Source organism: Anas platyrhynchos, chromosome 16 (genome assembly GCF_047663525.1).
Source record: "Anas platyrhynchos isolate ZD024472 breed Pekin duck chromosome 16, IASCAAS_PekinDuck_T2T, whole genome shotgun sequence".
NCBI lineage: Eukaryota > Metazoa > Chordata > Aves > Anseriformes > Anatidae > Anas > Anas platyrhynchos.
Genome location: NC_092602.1, coordinates 9,300,635 through 9,323,073, shown reverse-complemented (window position 1 = coordinate 9,323,073; position 22,439 = coordinate 9,300,635). Strand labels below are relative to the sequence as shown.

The 22,439-nt window shown below is 58.3% G+C and overlaps 1 protein-coding gene and 1 long non-coding RNA gene across 2 annotated transcripts; one reads left to right on the top strand and one right to left on the bottom strand.

Moving 5' to 3' along the window:
* Window positions 1–1,472: 1,472 nt before the first annotated feature.
* On the bottom strand, window positions 1,473–12,774 carry LOC139998823 (uncharacterized). The gene is made up of 2 exons (XR_011803817.1): window positions 12,638–12,774; window positions 1,473–2,177 (listed from the first exon to the last, which is right to left on the bottom strand). It is a non-coding gene; the product is annotated as an uncharacterized lncRNA (long non-coding RNA).
* Window positions 4,981–22,365, top strand: MMP11 (matrix metallopeptidase 11). Its single transcript, XM_027470201.3, has 8 exons — window positions 4,981–5,220; window positions 12,727–12,971; window positions 14,190–14,333; window positions 15,334–15,467; window positions 18,023–18,270; window positions 18,428–18,641; window positions 20,381–20,638; window positions 21,536–22,365. The coding sequence occupies exons 1-8, from the start codon at window positions 5,128–5,130 to the stop codon at window positions 21,667–21,669; spliced, it is 1,470 nt and encodes a 489-aa protein (XP_027326002.3). The 5' UTR covers window positions 4,981–5,127; the 3' UTR covers window positions 21,670–22,365.
* The last annotated feature ends 74 nt before the right edge of the window (window positions 22,366–22,439 follow it).

Sequence of the window (22,439 nt, the reverse complement as noted above, 5' to 3'; positions counted from 1 at the left end):
TAACACCTGGCCAGTCCAGCTGTGTCCCGAGCGCTCAGTCCTGCAGGGACGAGGGGAAAACTCTCTTCTGGGTAGTGACGGCTTGCCGAGCTGGAGGGCACATCCCGGGGACAGGTGCTTTCTGCTTACCACAGGCAAAAAGCACGGGCTGGGGTGGTGCCTGAGCAGTGCAGGGGGCAGGAGCGGTGCCTGGTAGTGCAGTGGGGTTTGCTGAGGAGGGGGGGAGCAGGAGGGAGACGGGGAGATTGTTCTGAGCAGAAACGAGTGTGAAGAGCGCCTCAGCCCACACCCTGAATTCCACAGCTCAGTGCCGGGGACAAGGGGAGGGAGGACAGGACGGGACATTTCCAGCAGACCCACGGCGTGTTCGTAACAGCCTCATCCCCGCAGCCCTGCCTGCCTCCCTCCCCCATCGCCTTCACATCTCGCCCTGCATTTTATTAACGCAGTCCCCCTGAGGCTAGAGGGAATCATATCCCAGGAGACATTCCGATCTCAGCTCCGCTTCGGAGGGGATCAGAGGGAGGCAAAGGTGGGGGTGTTTCACCAGGGCTCATCTGCGGAAATCTGGCAGGCCGAGCGCGCTGCAAGACGGCACTAGCAACCTCCTTATCAGGAGCCGCGGGCTGGAGCCAGCTCTGCTCCGCACTCACACTGCGTCCTGGTGCCTCCCTGGGGCCGGTTCTTTGTGCTGTGCCCACACCGCGGGCTCAGAGCCCTTCACCTGGGCTGGGGGCTGCTCAGCACGGCTCTGCTGCCGGGGTTTGTCCTTTTGCTCTGGGATGAGCACCGCAGGGTGCAGCATGCAGCCAGGCCCCTGCTGCCACAGGGCTTTGGCCGGGCCGGCACCCTGCTCCTGTGCGCTCAGCCGCCAGCTTCTCACCGCATTTGCCCTCTGTGCAAGCCGGGGCTGACACCTCTTGCCTGAAATGGGAGCTGGCTCCCAGGCGTCTGGCTCCTGAGGTGAATTGTGTTGTGCGCTGAGCCCGCGCCAGGAAAATGCCAGCAGATGAAACTCCGTCTCAGGCCAAGAGACGCAAAGATGGATGTGTTTTCCTTGCCCTGCTTATCTCGCAGGCAGCGCTTCCCAGCGGAGCCCCGTGCTGTTTGTGTGCGCTCCGCTCCTGGCACGGGCTGGGAGCTGATGAGACAACAAACACCGTGGGCTACCTCTCCCCGAGCCTGGAGCCCGCCGGTGCCCGCGCCGACCACGGCGGAGCAGGGAGCTGCTTGCTGGGGCCAAATCCCAGGGCTGGATGCAGCTGCAACAGGGCTGCGGGAGGAGAGGGGGAGGAAGAGCTGCACAGCTCTGTGCTGCTCTGGCACCGCGTGAGCTGCCGGGTGTGCTACACAGGGGGAGCTAACGGGGAAACGAGGGGGCTGCAGCTGCTTTAGCTGCTCCCCCATGGACCCACTCCTGGGCCGAGACACAGCAGGTCCCAACCTCAACAGACTCCACGGCAAACCCAGAATGAAGGTCAAACAAGGTTTTTTTAAAAAGACAAAACCAAATAAATACAGAATAAGTAGTAGTGGCCTAAGCAAAACTTTCTGGACCAAGCAAAACTTTCTGGAAATTCATACCGAGGCTGCTGTATCAGCCCAGCGAAGCTGAAATGCAGAAAAAAAAAAAAATCAAACATTTTATTTGGGAATTTTGAAGGTTCATGGTTTGGATTCAGGACAGCCTAAATAAGTCATTACATTCAAAAATAAATAAAATCTAAAAAGGGTTTTGAAGCAAAGGATTTTGCCAACCAACAGGCATTTTTACTTATTACTTTAGACACCACTTTTCCATCTGTGAGTCCAGGCCCAAAGGCCAAATTTCCAGGGACCCCAAGTCCTCTTCTTGCCCCTTCGCCATGCCCATGCTTTGGGCTGCCAGCTGAGGAAGAGAACCGGGTAATTCACGGCCTGTTCAGGTGGGAAATCTTCCCCAGCCCTGGTGTTTACAAGGGCAGCTCACCGTGCGTGGCCCCCAGCCCTGTTTGCACCTACCACCACCTGCACCAACACCCACTCTGGCTGCCCCGGGGGAACACGGTGCCAGGGCCAAAGCAAAGGGGAAGCCCCGAAAGCAGGAGGGGGAGAACAGAGACCTGCCTGATGGGGATGCCTTCCCATTTGTCACCCACTGGGCTGATGCTGGAGACACCAATTCACGAGGCCGTCACCTACAGAGAGAACAGGAAAGATGTTAGAAAAATCAAAAGGGTTTCTCTGTCCTAGGGTGCTGGCTCCCGGGCCCTCCTCCAGCTGCTCTGGGAAATGCCCCGGGGGTGCAAAGCTCTGTGCTGGCTTTGCAGGGAGCCTGAAGCCAGGCCCTAAGCCACACAGAGCACAGCTGTGAAAGTCACACCAGGGAGGTGGCAGGAAACAAAAGGACTTTGGACAGACAGCCTTAATCCATTTAAATTCAGTTTCTCCCTCACCTCCCCCTTCCCCTTCGCTCAGAGACCTCTTCCCCCCCCCGCTCTCAGTCCGAAGTGCCTCAGCAGTATCTCACAGCAGTTTTGCAGTGAATTGGCCCCGCTGACCGGCAGAGTTATGCCACCTCTGTGCTGCTCACAGCAGAGGAGAGTCGGACCTGCCCTTTCTTCCCTTCCTCTTGCACACAGGTTGGTGCCTTGGTGCATTTTGAGGCTCGTGTTGCGATCAGCACCGAAGGAATTAAATGCCCTGGGACTACACCCAGCCAAAAGCTAAGACCCTGCGAACCGTCCCCCAAACCCAGGCAAATGGGGATTCCCCAGAGAGCTGGGAAAAGTGAGCAGAGGGAGCTAGCTGTGAGCAGGAGAGGGGATCCTCCAGCCACCCATGCGCAGCGTTCGTGAGACCACAGAGCTCACTGTGCGTGTGACACAGCACAACAGGACTGAGGAGAGGTTTCCCCGTGTGCTGTCATCCCCGGCCCCATTGGCTTCTTTCCCCATCCCTGGTCCCATTGGCACCTTCCAGAGGTGCAGGGAGACCCCTGCACTTTTCTCAAAATCTATCCTCCCGATCATGAAGGCTTCCACGGACCTCCTGCAGCCACCACGAGCTTGCTGAACCCCAGATTTGGCTCCAGCCCGGCAGGGGCTGCAGGAAAGCAAGCAGGCAGCGCCTGCACAGAGATGTCAGGTTGTCGGCACTCTGGGGCTGGGGTGGGAGCCTGTGCTCATCTGCCAGCAGCCCCGGTACAGCAAGCAGCAAACTGAGGCAGGGATGAACAGAGAGCTCCCAGCAGAGGAGGGTTAGCAAAAGGGCCCGGGCTGGCCCTGTGCAGAAGGTGAGCACACAAGCTCCCAACCCACCCAACGGGCCGTCGTCCTGCTGCTAACCACGTCCCTGTTCTGCTGGGAAATGTCGGGAAACCCAAACACACCATGCCACTTTCTTTTGTGTTCAGTGTCTTGGCAGGAGCCGGCCGTTCTCACGCGCGGTCCCGTCTCTGGAAGGGCTGTGTTTCCCAGAACACCCCCTTCCAAAGTCTCCCTTTTTTAACAAGAGCCAAACTGCCTGTCGCTGCCTCGCAGGCTGCTCCCACGCCTCTCCTTGCTTCCCCAGGGCACCGACAGACTCCCCTGGCATGGGCTGAAGGCACCGAGCTCCCAGAGACACCAGCCATTCAAATGAAAGGCACTCAAGAAAAGAGACACAAAGCTTCCCTTGCTAAGCCCCAGCTGTCTGGCTCAGAGCAAGGCAAGAAAGTGGGAACTGCTCGGCGTTCCCGTGCACAGCTGGACCAGCGGGAGCACTCCCTGCGCAGCGTGCAGCCCGAGCCCTGCGAGCACAGCACTGCCTCCCTGCTTCTGCCCTCCTGGCTGCTCCTGACACACTGCTCCGATGCAGGGATGACTCCTGCCAGTCCCGGTGCTTGTGGTGGTGGCACTTCATTCGATCCGTGCCCTGCTGCTGGTGGGGCCAGGTCAGGGCACGGCTCCCCCCTGCCTGCTGTGTGATGCCGTGTGACTGCTGGCCAGGATTTCACTTTTCTGCCTCCTCGCCCGTTGCTCATCACTGTGGCGCCATCCAAGCCCAGCCACCACCAGGCTCGTTCTTCCTGCATCTGCTTATCGTGCTCAGTATTTACACCCTAAATATGGTTCCCATAAAGCAGAACACGAACAATTGATCGCAGACAAATAAAGCCGTCACACGGTCGGGGATGTCAGGCAGCCTTACCAACTCCCCGCGCACCAGCCCAGGCAGCTGGAGATCAAAGCCTCCTTATTTACATACATTTCTTGAACCAATTTGCAGTTCAACTCTGTCTGCCGAGGGGATGCTGACACAGTCCAGGGCTTCTCCCACAGAAACAGGAACCGAGAAACCAGAGCCGTGCGCTGCCTGCCTGCGTCTCCAGGCTGTGTGGACGGGGGCTTTGGCATCTCCGGGACGGGGTGCCCCCTTCCTTAGCACCCTGCACGGGGAGAGCCTTCGGGCAGGTGGGCAGCAGAGGGCTGGGCACACACGGCTGGCTCCAGACGAGCCCTTGACAGGCAAAGCAGCGATGCGGACACGTTTCCTGCATTAAATCCAGAGGTCACATCTTCCCCGTGGGCACTGCGAGGCCCAGGCAGGCACTAAGAATGTAAAAGGATTGAGCTTTGTCCCTAGGAGATCCCAAGGGATGGGGGAGCTGGAAAACACCTCCACCACCCTCCCACCCAGCCCTGCTTGCAGCAGCACAATCAGGGAATGTCCCGGGCTGGGGAGGGACCCACAAGGACAGAGCCCGAGTCCCAGGTCCGCCCCAAAACTCAAACTAGAAACGCTGAAGGCTGGGAGCCTGCCCCTGGGTGCAGAACCCGTGGGGAACTGCCCTGGGGGTCGGCCCCTTTGTGAACCCCCAGGGCTGGAAGAAGAGGAGGAGGAGGAGGAGGAGGAGGAGGAGGAGGAGGAGGAGGAGGGCGGCCTTATCCCTGCCCGGCTCCGCCCGGGGGCCGGCGGCCGCGTCCCCTCAGCCCCGCAGCGCCGCGGCCCGGCGAGGGGAGAACAAAAGGGCGGGCGGGCGGTGAAGGGAGGGAGGGGGGGGAGAGAGATAAAAGGCGCTGCGGGACACCCCCATCGCCGCCACACAGCGCACCCCCAGCCCGCCCCTCAGCCCCGGCCCATGTCCGAGCCCGGCCGCCGCCCGGCATGGCCCGGCCGCCGCTGCCCGCCGCCGCCCTGCTCGCTGCCGCCCTCCTGCACTGCGCCCCCGCAGCGCCCGCCCGCCGCCCGCACAAGGCGGTGAGTTTTGGGGGGGGCCCTCGGGGCTTTCGGGGGTCCCTAGGGGCTTGGGGGTCCCTCGGGGGTTTGGGGTCCCGCGGGGGTTGTAGGAAGAGGAGAGCTCGCTGGGGACGGGAGAGAAGGGGGGGGTGAGGAGACTGGGCGATGGGACTTGGGGGGGCTCTGAGGAGTTCTTTTTTGGGGGGAGGTCTGGGGTTTTGGGGGGCTCTGGGGTTTCTTCTTGCTCCTGCCAGGCACCCGAGCCACGAGCTGTGTCTGTGAGGGACTGGGATGGGGGCAGACGGAGGGCTCCTTGTGCTGGCAGCCGGGTTCTCGCCGTGCCGGAGCGCGGTGACAGCGGGCGGCAGCAGCCGGGGGATGGCTGGGGCTGGGGGTTTGTTACCAGCTCTGGCATCTGAGCGCTTTCGGACTTGGCTGCTAAATAGCCTGTGGGCTGGGACCTGGCACAGCTCAGCCTCGGCCCCCAGCGTGCTGGTGGCATTGCCAACAGTGTCACCGTGCCCGGCTGTGCCCCCAAGGAAGGGGAGCCGGGTGCCCCCGCAGCGATGGCAGCGCTCTGCACGCTCGTTTCACCCAGACCGGGCACAGCAAGCAGCGAGCTGGGTGCTGTGTGGGGAGGGCAGGGCTCTGCCGGCGTGCAGCCACCGCCGGCTGGTTCGTGCGGGACGTGTGCCGGGCTGGCGGGGTGCCTCGCGCTCGGCCGTGCGCACGCCGAGACGCTGCCGCTCCTGGAGGCACCCGCACAGCCTCTGGTGCCAGCCAGGACCCGTGGGGATCCCAGGGGATGGGGAAGCCAGCCGTGGGTTTCACACCCTCGGTCTGCTCTGTCTGTGACTCTCATCTGCTCTGTCTGTGACTCTCATTCTCGTGTCCTTCTGATGTGTGTGCAGCTGCTGACTGCCTGCAGAGGTTGGTTGGGCCCCCCAGTTGGTAGCCGGCTGCCCCGAGCTGGTTTCCTCCTTGCCCTGGGACAGTGCTCTCCATCCCCAGTGCTCATACTTTTGTCTTGGCTGCGGTAACTCCATGTGATGCTCCTACAAATGTTTTGTTAGGGAACATCTCGTTCTGGTGTGTTTGACCAGCCACGTGGAGCTCCGGGTTGGAAATCAATGTTTCATTCGCTCCTTGTGGAGATAGGGCTATGTTGCTTTGGGGTTTGAAATGGCCAGATGTCTTCCCATCCTTTCATATAGATGTCCTCTCCATCCCAGGTAGATTCCTCTTTGGGTACATGTTCCTTAGCTGGTGTCAAGGCTTCTGAAAGTCATTCTGGTGCCTCCGAGGTACAGCCAGTGGCTGCTCTCACATACAAGTAAGGGTGACAGCAACGCACCTTGTCCCTCTCCCAGCACCCAAGCCAGGGCACACAGCGTGGAACGGCTGAAGAGGCACTGTGGGGTTGGCAGTAGGCTGAACACGAGTTTCTGGCTTCACCCCTTCTCTCCTCTCCCATAGAGAGCTCTGCCATGCCATCACTTGTTCTCCTGGCTATGTGCAGTCCCTCTGCACAAGGAGATGTTTCCCCATGGCTAACTGCAGCTCTCTTCCTCCCTGTGCACCTTGTGCTCGCGGGTGATGAATGAGAAAGGATCCAAAGGGCTGAGCAGGGAAGAGACTCGCTCCCAGGAGACAGACGGTGGTGACTTCCTCGAGCTGTGCTAGTGGAAGGGGTGGGCATGGACCACGTTGCCAGCGCCTTGCACCACGAGTGGGGCTGTTAGGTGCTCCAGCACCATGTCCCAACAGCGGTAGTTTGGGGACAGAGGGGAAACAAGGGTTAAGATTCATTGTAAGACCCGGCTGCACAGGGCAAACTGCAGAGGAAGCTGTGCTCTTTGTAGCAAACGTCGCAGCCCTCCTTCCCTTTTACATTAACACCTAAAGAAAGAGAAAGCTGAGAGCAAAACACAGGCGGTGCCTGGTGTCCACTGCAAAACTCGAGAACAAAAGAGCTGCAGTCCTGGGGCAGTGCACGCGCGCTCGCCGAATTCCTGCCTTGCTTCCGTCTCCCCTGGGAAATCCAAGCCAGTCCCCTCGCTGGGAAGCTCCCTCTCGGTGGAGAAGCGGTGGCACCTCCCCAGCTGCCAGCATCCTCGCTCGGAGCCGGTCCCTGTGGCTGTCCCCCTGCAGCCCGCGGGTCCCCGGGGTGCCCTGTGCTGCCCTCCCTGCAGGCGCCGGGGGGGGGAGTGAGGCGGTGAGGCAGCTCCTGCAGGAAGGGTTTGATTTGCACTGTTTGGTTTGGCTATTTAAATACCACAGTGAGCGTTGGGGTAATTTTAGGCATGTTTATCCTCTGCTCTGGGAGAGACTCAAGACACATGTAAGCAGTTATTCTCCAGCGGGCTTGTTGTGTTTGTGTGTTCACATGCAACACACGCACACCCTGCGGTGTGGCAGACTCGGGCGGGCTGGAAAGGGAGAAAAGGGCAGGAGGAGAGGAGCACTTGGGAGAGGAGCAGACCCCCGTGCACTTTACTCGCTCCCCTGGGCACATCCTGCCTGGTTGCATAGCTCAGGGGGTTTGCAGAGGCAGGGTGCAGGTGTAGGTCTGTTGTTTAGAAAGGGTCTTCTGTGGCAAAACTGTCCTGCAGTGACTTCTCACACCAGAGACGCTCGTTCATGGCAATCCCAAGTATGGCAGACGGGTAACTGGAGGGTTCCTGGGTGTTCTTATGCTGTGCTGCCATCCAGCCTGTGCCACAAGTGGAAGCACTGCTGGATCTGCTTCTCGCTGCTCTCCTCACAGTGGGATTTAAGCATCGGAGCTGTCGTCATCTCACAAGTGGCTCTGAAAATTAGCAGAGGGGAAAAACCCACCAGATATCTTCAGCAGATTTGGCAGGGAGACAGTGTTTGTGGGTTTGGAGGTTTCCCAGCCTGCACACTCGAGCAGGATGCGCTCCCTGAGGGCAGAACATCTCCCATAGCTCGGGAGAGGGCTGCACCATGCCCGGCAGCTGTACCAGTGGGAGATGTCCTGGCTGCCGTCCTTGGGCTGAGCACCGGTAGCTCGTTGCTCACCTTAACCTGGATGTAAAAGCACAGTGAACAAAATCTCAACCCTGTTCCTCCTCTGGCTGCAGTGTGCCGCATCCCAGAGCGGTTTCTTGGTTCCAGGGGTATTTCTAGGTCATCAGCCTAAGGGCTCCCAGGACCTTTTGCTGTCCTGGCATCCTGGGGCTTGTTTCCTTGTAAGTACTGCTGTTTCTGGCAAACTGTTGCTTGGGTGACACCAGCAGTGTGGTCGCGGTGTTATTGATGGACTAGACTCACAAACTGTCACGTAATTAAAGTGTCTGATAATAAAAATAGTCCCGCAGTGTTTATTCATTTGCTTTCTCTTGTTATACTGGAGCCTGAGCCTTTTCATTGTGGCTGTGGCCATAAACATTTGCAGTCCATAATGTTTCATGTTCCACGTTGCTTAGGAAAAATAAACATTTTCCCTTTTTCGTTGCCAACAACAACTATCACCAAATCATCCGGAAACAAACTGTCAGGCCCCGGGAGGTGATGCCTGGTGGTGCCACGGGGAACAGGAGCGAGCACAGGGGAGCCTCCAGCTGTGTGCACGAGGCCAGGCACTGCAGCACCTCCCTTTTGGCCAAGGTTTGGCCTCACCCTTTGTGTTCCCTCTGCTCGGCAGCAGCACGGGGCTGCAGCCCAGCACGGAGGAGCCAGTCCTGCTACAGATGTATTCATGCAAGTAAAGGATTCCCAGTTAGAGGCATGGGGAGACCACCTCGTTCTGGGGCAGGATCAATAAGCCTGGTGGCTTTGCCTACGCGTTATTTCCAGTGAGTTGCCACTGTCTGCACTAACACTGCTTCTTGACCAGGAGCTGACCAGACCACAAAAGAAACTGTCTTTGCCGTGAGCTTTCAGCTGTGGCGTTCACACCTTTGCAGACATCCAGCACCACACTTCTGGGACATAGCCTGTCCCCGTCCTCCGCTCCGGAGTGGAGTAGCTCCAGCTTTACCATTTATTAGCAGCTGTAGCCACGCTTTCAAATCCAACCCCTGCAAATCCATGCTGGGCTGGGAGGCAGGCTGGCCAAAATACTCTGGGCACGAGGAAACCAGTGCTGGGGTCAGGCAAGAACATTGCTGCAGGCTGCTCAGGGGGTGCAGGGCCACCCGACAGCGGTCAGCAGCAGGGTGCTGGAACTGTCCTGCATGAGAAAACCTCTCTGCTTTCCTTCCCCACGCACTGAGCTACAGGACGGAGTGCTCCAAGGTGCAGACTCAGAGGTAGGAGGAGGATAATCCTGCTAGCCAAAGGGGCAGTGGGACCAGGGCCTTGCCAAACAGCCTGAATAACAGGAGAGCGCAGGGAGAAATGGAAAGGCAGCAGCAGAAGGGGCAGGGAGGTGGGGAGAAAACCCATCAGCTCGTCTCCCAGCAGAAGAGGAAACAGCCCCCAGCGACAGGGGAAGTATCTGAGACTGCTGGGATTCGTGCTGCAACTTGCCCAGTCCCCCCGATGTGACGGGAGGGGGGCTCCTTTCATGTCCCTGCTGCAGGAGCAGGCAGGAGCCCAGTCGGGGAGGTGATGAGCTGCACGACAGAAGGCAAGTTTACATCCAGGGCAGGCAGCAGGGGATGGACCCGGGCGGGGGAGAGCACCGAGCCTGTCAGCATCAGGCAGCAGTCTCGCTCTGGAGTTTTTTATATACCCATTTAAGCTGTGCTGCTCCAGCTGCTTCTCCTGGGAGGCTCTGGGGGGCGAGTGCTGCCCAACACACTGAGGTTAAAGATGCTCCTGGCTCCTTGGGATGGCTGGGACACTTCCTGGGAAGCTTGGCTGGTGTTCATCTGGCCCCGGCAGAGCCCGGGTGATGTCTGTTGTGTCACAGCACTCGAGGGCTGATACAGCTGGAAGGAACCGAGTGGGCAGTCTGCACCTCCACAGTGGTTTCTGCTCTCCCGTGGGATCTGTCCTTTCCCTCCTGTTCCCCATCAGCCTTTTGGTCACAAGGCTGCTAGGAAGAGGCGCTTTCTTTGCACAGCCCTCTTTGCCCACGGCTTTGTTCTTCTGCTGTCCTCACTGCCTTCTTCCCTTGGTTTCGGGCCTGGCAGCCCCCCAGTGCTTTTGTTGTGCAGACCTCTTGCTGCTCAGTCTCTGTTGCCAAGCCCTGGCCCCTTCCCCTGGCTGCAGGCTGCCTCTTGGTGCTCAGCAGCCATCCCTGGCTCTGGGCTGTCCCATGAAGGGGGTGCAAGTGGCTGCACACAGCCTGAGCTGCAGGCTCAGAGGCAGGCCCGTGCATGGGAGGGTTTTGGGGGACCGGGGGCAGGCTCCCTCCCCTGCAGCCCTCAGCTCCCCCCGGCTGGAGGAGGGGGATTGCTGGAGGGTGAGGCAGGCTCTCCTCCTGTCTGGTTTCCCGTCTTCCCTGCAGGCGTTGTCCCAGTGCTCTGATCCAGCTCTGCGCTCTGAATGCCTTCCCTGGCTTGCAGGGTCCCTCCCTTTACTTCTGGTCTCCGGTAATCCTTTCCCCTCCCGGGTTGGGATGGGGGAAGTGGGGGTGCCCTGATGGTTACCCAGCACCTTCCTCAGCCCCCCTCAACAGGTTTGTCCTCCCTTCAGCAGCAGCACAGCCCTAAGCAAACCCCCAGGCATACAGCCAGGGCATGCCATGGCCTGGGAGAACAAAGCAGGAGCTCCCCGAAATTCCCACCCGTCCCACAGAGGGGTGGCTGCCGTGCTTGGTGGGAAGGATGCAGCCCCAAGCGAGAGGATGTCTTATCGAAGCCCTGGGAAGTGACTGCAGCGAGGTGTGTCCCGACAAGGAGGCCGAAATCTCCAGCCTGACACGTCTCCTGAGCATTGTTTGGCGAGCGCTTTCTGCCCGTAACATTTCCCCTTGCCGGCTGCGCCCGCAGTGGCATTTTCCAGCCCTTTCCTGCCATCGCATGAGTGTCGGTGCGGTGACGGCAGAGAGCGACTCGCTGCCCTGCCTCTGTTTGTCTGGAGGCGAGGGGGCTGCAGGGCAGGTCTGACCTCCTGCCTCCGGACAGGGCACCTGCAGCTTCCCCTCCCCGGCCTGGTGACGTAAAATGGCTTTTTCTGCACTTGTTAGTGGAGCAGCTCCTGGTGTGTCAAAGTGCAGAGGGACACCAGGACGGGGGCAGCGCAAGGTGGCAGGTGCTGAGCCGCAGGCTGGCTGCAGGGGAGGACAAAGCAGAGGACAAAGCTGGAGTGGTTATGGATGTACCACGGGCAGGACACCTGAGCTGCACCTCCTGCCACCTCCCCGGCTCCTGTACCCATCTGAGCATCGCTCCGAGGCACGGGGCCGGGGCCCAGTGGCGGAATTAATGCCGAGGGCTTCACACTTCATTTCTGCCCGCATGAATGGGCTCATTGTAGGGGAGCAGAGCGCCGGCAGCACGCCGATTACACGGCACCGGGGCAGTGCTGGCGTCCTGCCAGCCCGCCCCCGTGTCCCCAGCTGAGCAGAAGGAGAGCTGGGCTGCGAGGAGGCAGCGCGCTGCGGGGGGACGAGGGGACCCCGAAACCCTGCCCAAGCCCTGTGGCACGGAGCCTGCCTGAGCAGAGCTGTGTCACTGCTGCACCTCCAGCCCTGCGGGTGCTCAGTTTGCTCTTTAAATTTGACTACACAAAAAAAAATAATCAGCATTTGGACCTGGGGCCGGCGCGGTGTGGATACGCAGGGACCAAGCACCCCCCGACCCGTCAGCCTCACAGCAGGTTGGAGATTGACCTGGGGTTGTGTATTGAGGTGGCTCTGTGCCCCATAATCCTACTGTTAGGTGAGAAACCAATGGAAGTCAGCTCATTAGCACTAATTAATGCTGCCAAGAGGATAAATACTTTTCTAATTAAGTGTGGGAGAGCAAAGGTGACCTTATCGCCCAAGCAGTGCCACAGGCACAGTGAGGCAAGGGGAGGTGGGAGAATTGGTGACCTCAGGCGGTGACGGGAGCAGGAGGGACAGTCACTGCTGCTCTGTGCGGGCTCGGAGTCACCCCGGATCCGTGTGTCCTGCTCCCCCTCCAGCTTGTGCTGTCCCCCAGCCGTGCTCACCACGCCAGGACACCACAGCGGGGAGAACAGGGAGCACAACTGTTGGACTAAAGGCTTCCTCCCATTCACATCACCCCTGCCAGGCCCAGGGGGGGAATGCAGGCTAAAGGGATGTGGGGCAGAGGGGGAGAACTGACTCCCTAGTGAGTTGGTTCGTTGTTGGAGGGTCTGGTTCTCATCCACAGTTTGCAAAAGCATTTCCTGCAGGCCAGCAGCCAAGGAAAAGCTGGACAAAAATAGGCCGGTGCTTAGGGGGTGCCGTGGCACCAGGCTGCTCCCAGGTGTGACCAGGGAATGAACGGGGGATATCTGTGGGGAGCAGGACGTGCTCTAGCAGCAGGGAAACAGCCGAGGGAGAGGTGGAACTCACCAGTGCAGGGCTGCTGTGTGCAGACATCCACCACTGCGTCGCGACCTCTCTTCCCAGTCCCGAGTCACGGCTTTGCTTTTGTCCTCTAGGACGCGGCTCGAAAACATCACCCCTGGAAGGAGCAGAGTCCCTGGCTGCTGCTGAACGCCCTCGGGACCGGCGTGCCCACCAAGGGCTTCCCCATGGGGGCAGGTGAGCAGGCGGCTCGCTGGAACCCGCCCCGCTGCGGCGTGCCCGACCTGCCCGCGCTGCCCGACGGCCAGAACGGGCGCAACCGGCAGAAGAGATTCGTCCTCTCGGGGGGGCGCTGGGACAAGACCGACCTCACCTACAAGTAAGGAAGATGCGAAACGGGAGTGAGGACGGCCTGCTGCTCCTTCCCCAAACCCCTCCAGCTCGTGTTTGCTGCCTGCAGCTCACACAGGGCTGCCCTCACCCGGGTACAGGCAGCCTGGCAGGGCAGCCACGCACCAAGAGCCACCAGCGGGCTCGTACCCAGCGCCTCCCCGTCCCCTCACACACGTTCCCCTAAATGCAGCTGCTCACCCACCCCTGTCCAAACATTTGTGCAGCCCCAGCATCATCCCCCGCACGTGTGTTCGCTTCCCAACACCAAACCCCACCTCACGCCGAGCGCAGCCTCCGCCACCAGCCCGCTCCTGCTGTGCTTTTGTCCCCCCCTCCCCGCCCCCAGCCACCTCTCCGAGGGATCAGCTCACAGTTTATTTTAAAAAGCCCCTTTCATGCTGCTGTTATTGATGTTCCCGTAAACAGGACTTCAGGGTAAAGTTTTGCCCAAATCAGCCCACACCTTCTCAATTGCAGATCTGCTGAGCAGGCTTCAGGGAGGGTTGTGCTTCCTGCCCAGCTGCCCACAGGGGCACAAGTGAAGGCGTGAGCACACCCGTATGGACGCTGACAGCGTGCACATCGTGCTGTGTTTAATTGAGTGCGGGAGACTCTGTTCCTCATGCTGTGAGGAGGCTACAGATAACAGAAAGGCTTCTTCCTTTTTTTTTCCTTTGGTCAAGAGTGTTAGAGAAAGGAACACAGCTGAGATGAACGCACACCAGCACTGTTAATGGAAGGGAGAGAAAGGTTCCTCTGTGACAGGCCTGACATGGTTATGTTGTAGGGGGGCAGAAGAGGCAGCAGCTGCTCTGAGCAAGCCCAGGGTTCCAGGGGCAAAAAGTGCAGAGGTTGGGGAGCTGCCATCCCGTCCCACCACGGCCAGGCACCTCTGTGGGGGTGGACACACAGGACAGAGCTCGAAAACGCTGTAGCCCTTCGCTCTGAAAAAGCACAGCTCTGCAAAGCTCTGCAGGGAGCTCACCTGTGGGCTCACAGCCCAAGGGTTTTGGCACTGGTGGGGTTTGTTGCTTGGAAGAGGGTGCCAGAGCAGCGCCTCTGTGGGTTGGAGATGCTCTGGTGTGGCAGAGAGGAGGGAGTGGCAGCCCTAATGCCACTGACCCTACAGATAGTGTCTTCGTGACAGCAGCATCCACGGGACAGCGGCTGATGCTCTTTTCACCTGGTGTCTGTTGCCTTTCAGAATTATCAGGTTCCCGTGGCAACTTGTAAAAGCCAAGGTGAGAAGGACCATCGAGGAGGCTCTGAAAGTCTGGAGCGACGTGACGCCGCTGACCTTCACCGAGGTGCAGGAGGGCCGGGCTGACATCGTCATCGATTTCACGAGGTGAGCGCGGTGAGCAGCCGGAGCAGCACCCTGTGCAAGACCCCAGGCTGCAGCGGGGGTGCAGAGCTGCCAGCACCCAGCCCAGGCACTGGAGCGCTCACATTTCTGCCTCCAGACGCGGGGATGTTTTCGTTTGCTGTCAGATGTGGGCTGCTTGGTGTGAGCGCAGCTGTTCCGTGCTGGCTGTGCGCAGCACCGTCACCGATCCTTCATTAATTTTCCGGGTACATTTACGTTCCTCTGCCCACAGGCTGTTTTCCCAAGTGTTTGTTTTGACGTTACATCTTCAGGTCCTCCATCCTGTCCCTTGACTGAAAACGTAACTGTCTGCCCGAAGACAAATATAGCTCCTTGGTTAAACGAACCTTGGCTCTTGGCCTGAAATTCACTTTTGGCAAACAACGCACGGGGGCAAAGACTTCCCTCTGCTGCCTGTTTGCACAAAACTAGTGACAGCGGTGGAGGCTGTCCAAGCAGTGATGTGATTCGTGTTCTGTGTATCTGCCTGTGCCTCCCTCCGCTCTCTGAAGTGGCCACATCTCTCGTGGGTTTCCTTCATGTGTCACCAGTGGGCTTGGCTTGAGCGAGGACCCAAGGGTTTGGCTGGGTTCTTCGCATCCTCCCACCACTCAGCTGCCTCGGCTTGATCTCGGTTCTGGCAGCCACCTCCTTAATTCTTCAGGCTCCATCCTCAGCTTGGTGCTGAAAGCCGAGCAGGGGGGAGGAGAGAAACATCCTGAGAAACCCATTCAAAATTCCCCAGGGCTTGGTGCGACCGGGCTCTGCCTCCTCGGTACCCCGACGCAGAACCCGGTTTGCAATCCAGAGGGCTCCTGGCAGATCGCAGGATGCCTGCGGTGGCGGTGGGAGCTGGTGAGAGCTGGTGAGAGCTGGTGAGAGCTGGTGAGAGCTGCTGTCCCTTCGCAGCCGCTCCCCACCTCTGGCCATGCACCCGAGCTCCACGGCCGTTTGCCTGAGCTGTGCTGTGCTTTTCCCCCAGGTACTGGCACGGAGACAACTTGCCCTTCGACGGGCCCGGTGGGATCCTGGCGCACGCGTTCTTCCCCAAGACGCACCGGGAGGGGGACGTCCACTTCGACTACGACGAGACCTGGACGATTGGGAACAACCTGGGTACGGCACGGCTTTAGGGGAGCCCTGGGGGCTCCGGGATGCATGTCAGCACACCTAGAAGTGATTTAATTGTGCTGCGAGCAGGGCCCCTGTGAAACTGAGAGGCAGCCACCCTTTTTGCAGTGGATATTGTCACCTCCCACCACGTACAAGCCTGCTGGCAGGTAGTGTTCGGGTCTTTTCTCATCACCTTCCAGCCACATCAAAGCCCGAGCCCAGCAGGACGCCGTGGTCCTGGTGAGGACAGAGGCTCCAGCAGCGGGTGACACGCCAGCTGACACAAAAACAGCGCCGTCCTCCAGAGGACAGCATAGCAGCCAGTCCTGCCTGCCCACAGAGTAATTTCTCTTTGAACAAGTCCATAAAGGGAAGCCACCCAGGCTCCAGCTCTGTCCCCGTGGCCTGGGAATGTTCTGACCATGAACAACACCACAGCAAGTCAAGACTTTTTTTTTTTTTTTTTTTGCTAATAATAGATCCACGCTGGTAGCTCCCTGCTCGGGCACTCGGGGCCTGGCGTCAGGACCCATGCGATACCGCAGGGCTGCCTGGGGCCTGCTGGAGCAGTGCCCAGAGCATCCATTTCCACAAGACCCACCAAAATTAGTGCAGGGACAAAGAAACAATCACAAAGCCCGAGTTCAACCCCTGCCTCCCTGGGGTTTCCCAAACATTTTGTCAGTGTTCAGGGCTCAGATGGGCGCCCCAAGTCAGCAGGTTGGCTCTGGGGGAGAGTCAGGACCCTCACGTATCCTATTTGGCCCATGCTGCCCCAAAACAAGGACGACAGAGCACCAGGTCTTGCTGCAGAAGCCCTTCTGCTACCTAGGGGTGGGTGGGCCCTGCCCCTTTGCAGCCTCTGTCGGGGCTGCCTGTGTTGTTGAAGAATTTCCTCCATTCTCCCACAGACAGTGTTGGAGGCAAACCAGGAACTGTCAGAAGAGATGCCAGTTCCCATCAGAATCCAGCCCTGTTCCGTGGCCTTTTTCCCTCTGTGCCTTCCATAAATAAATGTTGTAGGAGCTCGTTGCAGCTAATTGCCATTTGATATGCCGAAAAGAGCTTTACGATATAAACATGGTTTAATCCTTGCCTGAGCTCTCGGAGATGGGGAAATCCTTAGCCTCCTGATACAGACGGGAGAGCAGAGCTACGAGGAGGGGAAGGTGTGCCCTGGGGGCAGCCCGGAGCCGTGCGGGAGGCAGAAGCCCATGCCAAGGACCTTCTGTGAGGGACGGTGATGCTCCCAGCACAGCTCCTGCGGGCGTGCTGTCGTTCACCTCCCCCGGAGCATCTGACAGTGGTGCAGCAGATCTGCCAACACTGGAAAGCATCAAGCAAGGAGCCTGCCAAGCTAAACAGAAATGTCTGAAAGTTTGTAATTAATCACTGACACAGAGATCCCGCTTTCTCAGCTGCCCTAGATGTGTCGATTTAATTGTGTCGGTGCTGCAAAATCCACGGCTTCAACACGAAGCTGACCTGCAGCCTTCCCAGGCATCCTCCCAGCTGCACCCCCGGTGCCCTGCTCCCCTGGGCCAGCAGGGAAATCCCTCTTGGAGCAGGGAGACCAGCTGACTCACGGCCCTGCCTTTCCCATCACTTGGGCTGCAGCTCGGAGGATTTCTGGCTGTGAACGAATGCGCTGGGACTTGTCAACAAACAGTCTCAGCTCACAAGCCCAATGCCTCTCTTACAACTTTCTGTACAATTTATCTGCTTCAAAAAGGATCCATTGGAAATAACACCTGCCAGCCAACTGACATGTTTTCACAGACTGAAATCTGCTTTTCCTCCCCCTCCTTTTGTAGTTGCTGTTAAGTCGTATTCCTAAAGTACAACCTCCCTTACCTCCAGCAAAGAAGGGCCAGGCCTTGGCACTGCAGGGATTTTGATGTGCTGGTTTTTAAATGTCACCTTCTTGTCACAGCCAAGCAATAAGTGAGCTCCCTCTGCTGCCTGTGTGGCTGTAATCCTGCAGGGTTCCCCACTGACACCGCCAGCTGCCACAGTGGACACAGACACGATCTAAACACAACCTGTTGTGTTACAGCCTTAGACAAGCACCACTGCAAGCCTGGGTGGACAAAAATCAGCCTTCCCACCCCACCACCTGCTTGTATGGGCCAGATTCCTTCTCTCTGCTAAATTCTCCTGTCCAAAAGCACATGGAAAACATTTTCTTTCCTGATAGCTAAGGAGTGCAGAAGCCCCCGGAGACAGTTACAAATTACCAACATGCCCAGGCTAATACCTGAGTGTCTGAATTCACTCACAGTGCTCCAGAATTAGTGGATCCCTTTAATTATGCCCTTTGATTCCTTAAAAATACAAACAAGATGTAGAGCTACATGTGAAAATGCCCGAACAACCCGTGAGCCCAGTAGCCAAGGCAGATTTCTCTTGCCACATGTTAGACTCCCACAGCATGCCTCTGCATCGCCAGGAGCTGGCGAGCAGCAGGAATGAGCCTCAGGGGCAGGCACCCCCTCTGCAGGCACTGCTTGCCCACCCCCCTCAGCTAGGCAAAAGCATCTCCCGTCTCCCCTTTGCAGGCACTGACCTCCTCCAGGTGGCTGCCCACGAGTTTGGCCACGTGCTGGGCTTGCAGCACACGGCTGTCTCCAAGTCTCTGATGTCCCCGTTCTACATCTTCCGCTACCCGCTGAGCCTGAGCGAGGATGACAAGCAAGGCATCCAGTACCTCTACGGGAAACCCAAGCTGGATCCCGAGCCAACCCCGACGCAGCCAGCAGAGCTGCCCCAGCCAGATCTTGAAACGAACGAGATCACCAACGTGGAGGTGAGTGAACAGCTCGTCTTGGCCTCCTTTAACACCGCGGCTTGCTCCCAGCTGCTGGGACTGCCTTCCCCAGGAGGGATGTCCCATCAGATGAGCCCAGGGTGGGCGAGGGGGGCTCCCATGGGTGCCAGCCGCTGACCAGGCCGTGCTTTGGCAGTCTGTGCAGCCCGACGCCTGCGACACGGCTTTCGACGCCGCGGCCACCATCCGGGGCGAGCTGTTCTTCTTCACGTCCCGCTACGTGTGGCGGCTCCGAGCTGGGAAGCTGCAGGCCGGCTACCCAGCTCTGGCCTCTCGTCACTGGCAGGGGATCCCGAGCTCTGTGGATGCCACCTTCGAGGACCCCCTGGGCAATATCTGGTTTTTCCAAGGTAAGAGCTGGACTGGGATCAGACAGCTCAGAAGTGCGTCTTCTTTACTGAGGGGTATTCAGGACCCAACAAGTCCCTGGGAAGAGAAACCTTCCAGACATCCTCAGTAAATCAGTGATCCTGGCTGTTTGTTCCTTTCTCTGTTTAGTTCAAACTTTTTAGCAGATATTGAGGGGGAAAGGGAGAAGGAAGGGTTGCTTTTAGTTTAGACACAGCCCAAGTATCCCATTCTCCTCCTCTGAAACACAAATGTTTGTTTTGAGCTTCTGCCCTGGCAATGCTGCTGGCAGAAGAGGAGGAAAGAAACACTTGCTTCATCTTCCTTGGGGATGGAAACAGGAGGAGAAAAAGAAAAGTCTTCCCTGCAACAGAGCCCTCAGCAAGATAAGTGGAGGCCACTGTGCTTCCAGCAGCCCCAGTTGAGGGAAGGTGGGAATGGGAGCAAGCACCACTATTAGACACTCTAAAACCTCCCAGCAGCTGTCCTGGTTGCAGAGCTCCTGCAGTCCCCCAGGACTGAGTGAACCCACATCCAGGCAGCCTCCAGCCACTGCAGGGATTAAAAACCAGTCACCCACGGTGGGGCCAGACCTCCTCGTGGCCACTTTTGGAGTTCAGGACCTGCAACAACCCCTGTTTCAGCTCCATTGTTTTCTCTAGTGCTCTTTCCAAGCATGAAATTAACAGCAGGGATGCAGAATGTAGCTACCCAGCTGCCCTGGGTGTGCGTGCCCTGTCTGCACACCGTGAGACGAGCACCAAAAAGCACCGAGTGGCTCTGCAGGCAGTGTTCCTGCATAACCAGGTTGCTCAGCACCTCACCTGCAGACGAGGGTTTACAGTGTGAAAATTGGCAGGCTCCCACCGTGAGCTAAAATGAGATAAGGGGAAAGTATTACACGCCGTAGGGTAATTAGAGACTCCCGTTTTAATCTAAACTGGAAATATGCTCCCAGTCTGCTTCAGCTTGGCAACTTCTTCCTGGTTTCTGTAGCTTCCTTCTTTACACCGCATGCCCTCCTTGTGCCCGTGCATGCCCAGGTACGATCCCCAAGAGCTGAGCTGGCAGGGTAGGGGCTGGTCCCTGCGCTCTGTCCCACACAGAAATGTGGCACACAAGGAACGTGTCCCCCCCTAGTCAGGCCATGACCCATTTTGCTTCTCTGCCCCAACTTGGCAGCCCCAGGCTTCACCACAGAGGCGTTGCAGGAATCAGCCTTTGCCCTGTCAAACTCCACAGCTTTGTACGTTTCTTTATCCAGCAACGGGTTCTGCTCTTCCTTCAGCATGACCAGAGCAAACTCAAAGGCCAGGGCTGATTCATCTGCCCAAAGGACTGCAGCCAGTCCCATCGGAGTGGAGCAGCCGGAGAGAAACATCCTTCTGCACGCACACAGGGCTCTCCAATACCTCAGCCTCTGAGAAGCCAGGCAGGGCAGCCGGGCAGCTCATAAGGAAAGCCAAATCTTTCATTATAACATCCACAAATACAGCCGAGGCAGCTGCTAAAAGAGCCCTCCTCATCCCAGCATTGACAGCTCTGGGTTGGACTGAGGGGGGAATTCAACCCCTTGCCCTCCTGGCACTGTGGGCACTGTCAGCAACAGCGCGCCTCTCACCGACAGCTCTCCCTGGGAGCTCTGCCAGGGCACCAGCTCCACGTCTGCAATTCACTGCCAAATTAGCTGACATCAAAGAGCTTCTGAACCTGTCTCTCCCCTTTTCTGCCTCCTCACCAGATTCTCAGTACTGGATTTACGACGGCGAGAGGCGTGTCTCCGGTCCCACCCCGATCGTGGAGCTGGGCCTCCCTGCTTCCCCCGTGCAGGCAGCTCTGGTCTGGGGGGCTGAGAAGAACAAGATCTACATCTTCAGCGGAGGCAACTACTGGCGCTTCAACCCTCACACCCGCCAGGTGGACAACATCTACCCGCGGACCATGGCCGACTGGCGCGGGGTCCCTCAGGAGATCGATGCTGCTTTTCAGGATGAGTTTGGTCAGTGCCAGCAGGGACAGGGCCTGCTCCGGGGTGGGCACTCAGCCTGACACTGCCTCCCAGCTTGAACATTGAGACAGTCAGTAGTTGTGGGCACTTCACATGCCATGTAGTGCACAGAGAGCGAGGCAGCTCCCTCCAGTAGGCAGGGAACTGAAGCTTTTCATGAAAGTGAGAAGCTTTGTAATTATTAATTGGAACAATCAACAGTTAAGCACCTGATAGAGAAAAATCAAACTTCTGACAAAGAAACAGAGTCCCACTTTGCTGTTACTGCTCCCAACACAGGCAGTGATGGGAGGACAGCAGAAACTCTGCCCACAGTTCAGCCGAGGCAGCTGTGCTGAATGAGCAGGCTGCTTTCAGTGTCACCGTCCCCCAGACGTGCCCCATGCTGCACGCAGCATCGCGGTGCCGCAGAAATACCTGGGACAGACGGGCGCTGGGGACAACGGGTGCAGTGACTCCCTCTCTGCTCCCTCTGGGCGTGGAGTGGCTCCGCAGTGCTTCCAGAGCCTGCATCCCAGAGCAGTTTCCTCCAAGCAGGATGTCCCGCAGCAGTTCTTCACAACCTCCCTGCCACAGGCCCTGATGGGGTCCTAGGCACCTTCTGCTGTGGTAAGGCCAGGCCGCTCCATAGGTACAGTATATTTGAACCACTATATATATAAAATAAACTCCATCCTGTTTACTCTCCTGTCAGCACTGAAACAGTGTGAAAGAGCAGTGTAAACCCAAATCTGGATTCAGGTGAAATTGATCTAGCATCATTTCCTGCATCCTCCAGGCTCTCTTTTGGTATTAAAAATCCTCTGGGGAGTCAAAAAGACAAAATGCTAGGAAAGAGCTGAGCTGTGCCAACCCTGTCTTTCCTGACCCTTCCTCTCTCATTCCCAGGTTTTGCCTATTTCCTGAGAGGCCGAGACTACTGGAAGTTCGATCCCGTCCAGGTGAAAGTGCTGGAGGGCTACCCGCGCCCCATCAGCCAGGACTTCTTCAGCTGCACCCCCTCCTCCAACTCCTTCAGATGAGGGGGGTGCTTGCGGCCCCCCATTTCCCTTCCATCACCCCGACCTCCTGCAGCCACGCAGAGGGCTCCCTCTGCCATTCCTGGCTTCCTCGCAGGCCCAGTGTCTGACACAGCGGGTGTCCGCCACAGCAAGCGGCAAAGTTTGCCCCTCTCCTCTTCCAGCAGCCCCAGCTTCAGTTGCTATCAATACAAAAGCGTCCGCCGTGTTCTTCACAGACGAGAGCCCTAAACCCTTAATGGGACCAGGCTCTTCCAGCAATAGCATCCCACAAGCCATCAAGCCGGCCTGGAAAGGGATCACACTCTCCTATTAACCCGGACCCCATCACGCAGAGCTGCCTTGATGGCATTTCCTATGTTTACGTAGGGCAGCCCTTGGGCTGCTCCAGCCTTGGAAGACACCTTCTGCTGAGGCAGCATCCCCAGCGTGAGCCAGGGAGCCGTGAGGACACCGAGTGCCCGTGGAGGAGCTCGGGCAGCTCTGGGGGCTGTGGGGGGCCCCCACGAGCTCCCCATGAACCTGGGTGCGGACCACGCGTGGCGCCGGGTCCCAGCGCTGGTCGCTGCCCTGGCGCTCACGCAGGCAGAGCAAAGGCGGCAGCAGCGGGCCGCGGGTGTAAATGTTTGTACGACGTGTATAAACCCTGCGATATATACTGTGTATATATTTATGTACCAATAAACCGCCTCTTTTCTACCTCCCGCCTTCGCCTTCGCCTCAGCGCGGCCGTTAACGGCCTCGGGGGCGCGGCGGGGAGCCCAGGGGCGGGC

Bases quoted from the DNA above. Each gene is read 5' to 3' on its own strand.
- MMP11 (XM_027470201.3), top strand. From the start codon at position 5,128: ATGGCCCGGCCGCCGCTGCCCGCCGCCGCCCTGCTCGCTGCCGCCCTC. The intron at 12,972-14,189 runs GTAAGGAAGATG...GTTGCCTTTCAG, and splicing joins AAGACCGACCTCACCTACAA to AATTATCAGGTTCCCGTGGC. The intron at 14,334-15,333 runs GTGAGCGCGGTG...CTTTTCCCCCAG, and splicing joins ATCGTCATCGATTTCACGAG to GTACTGGCACGGAGACAACT.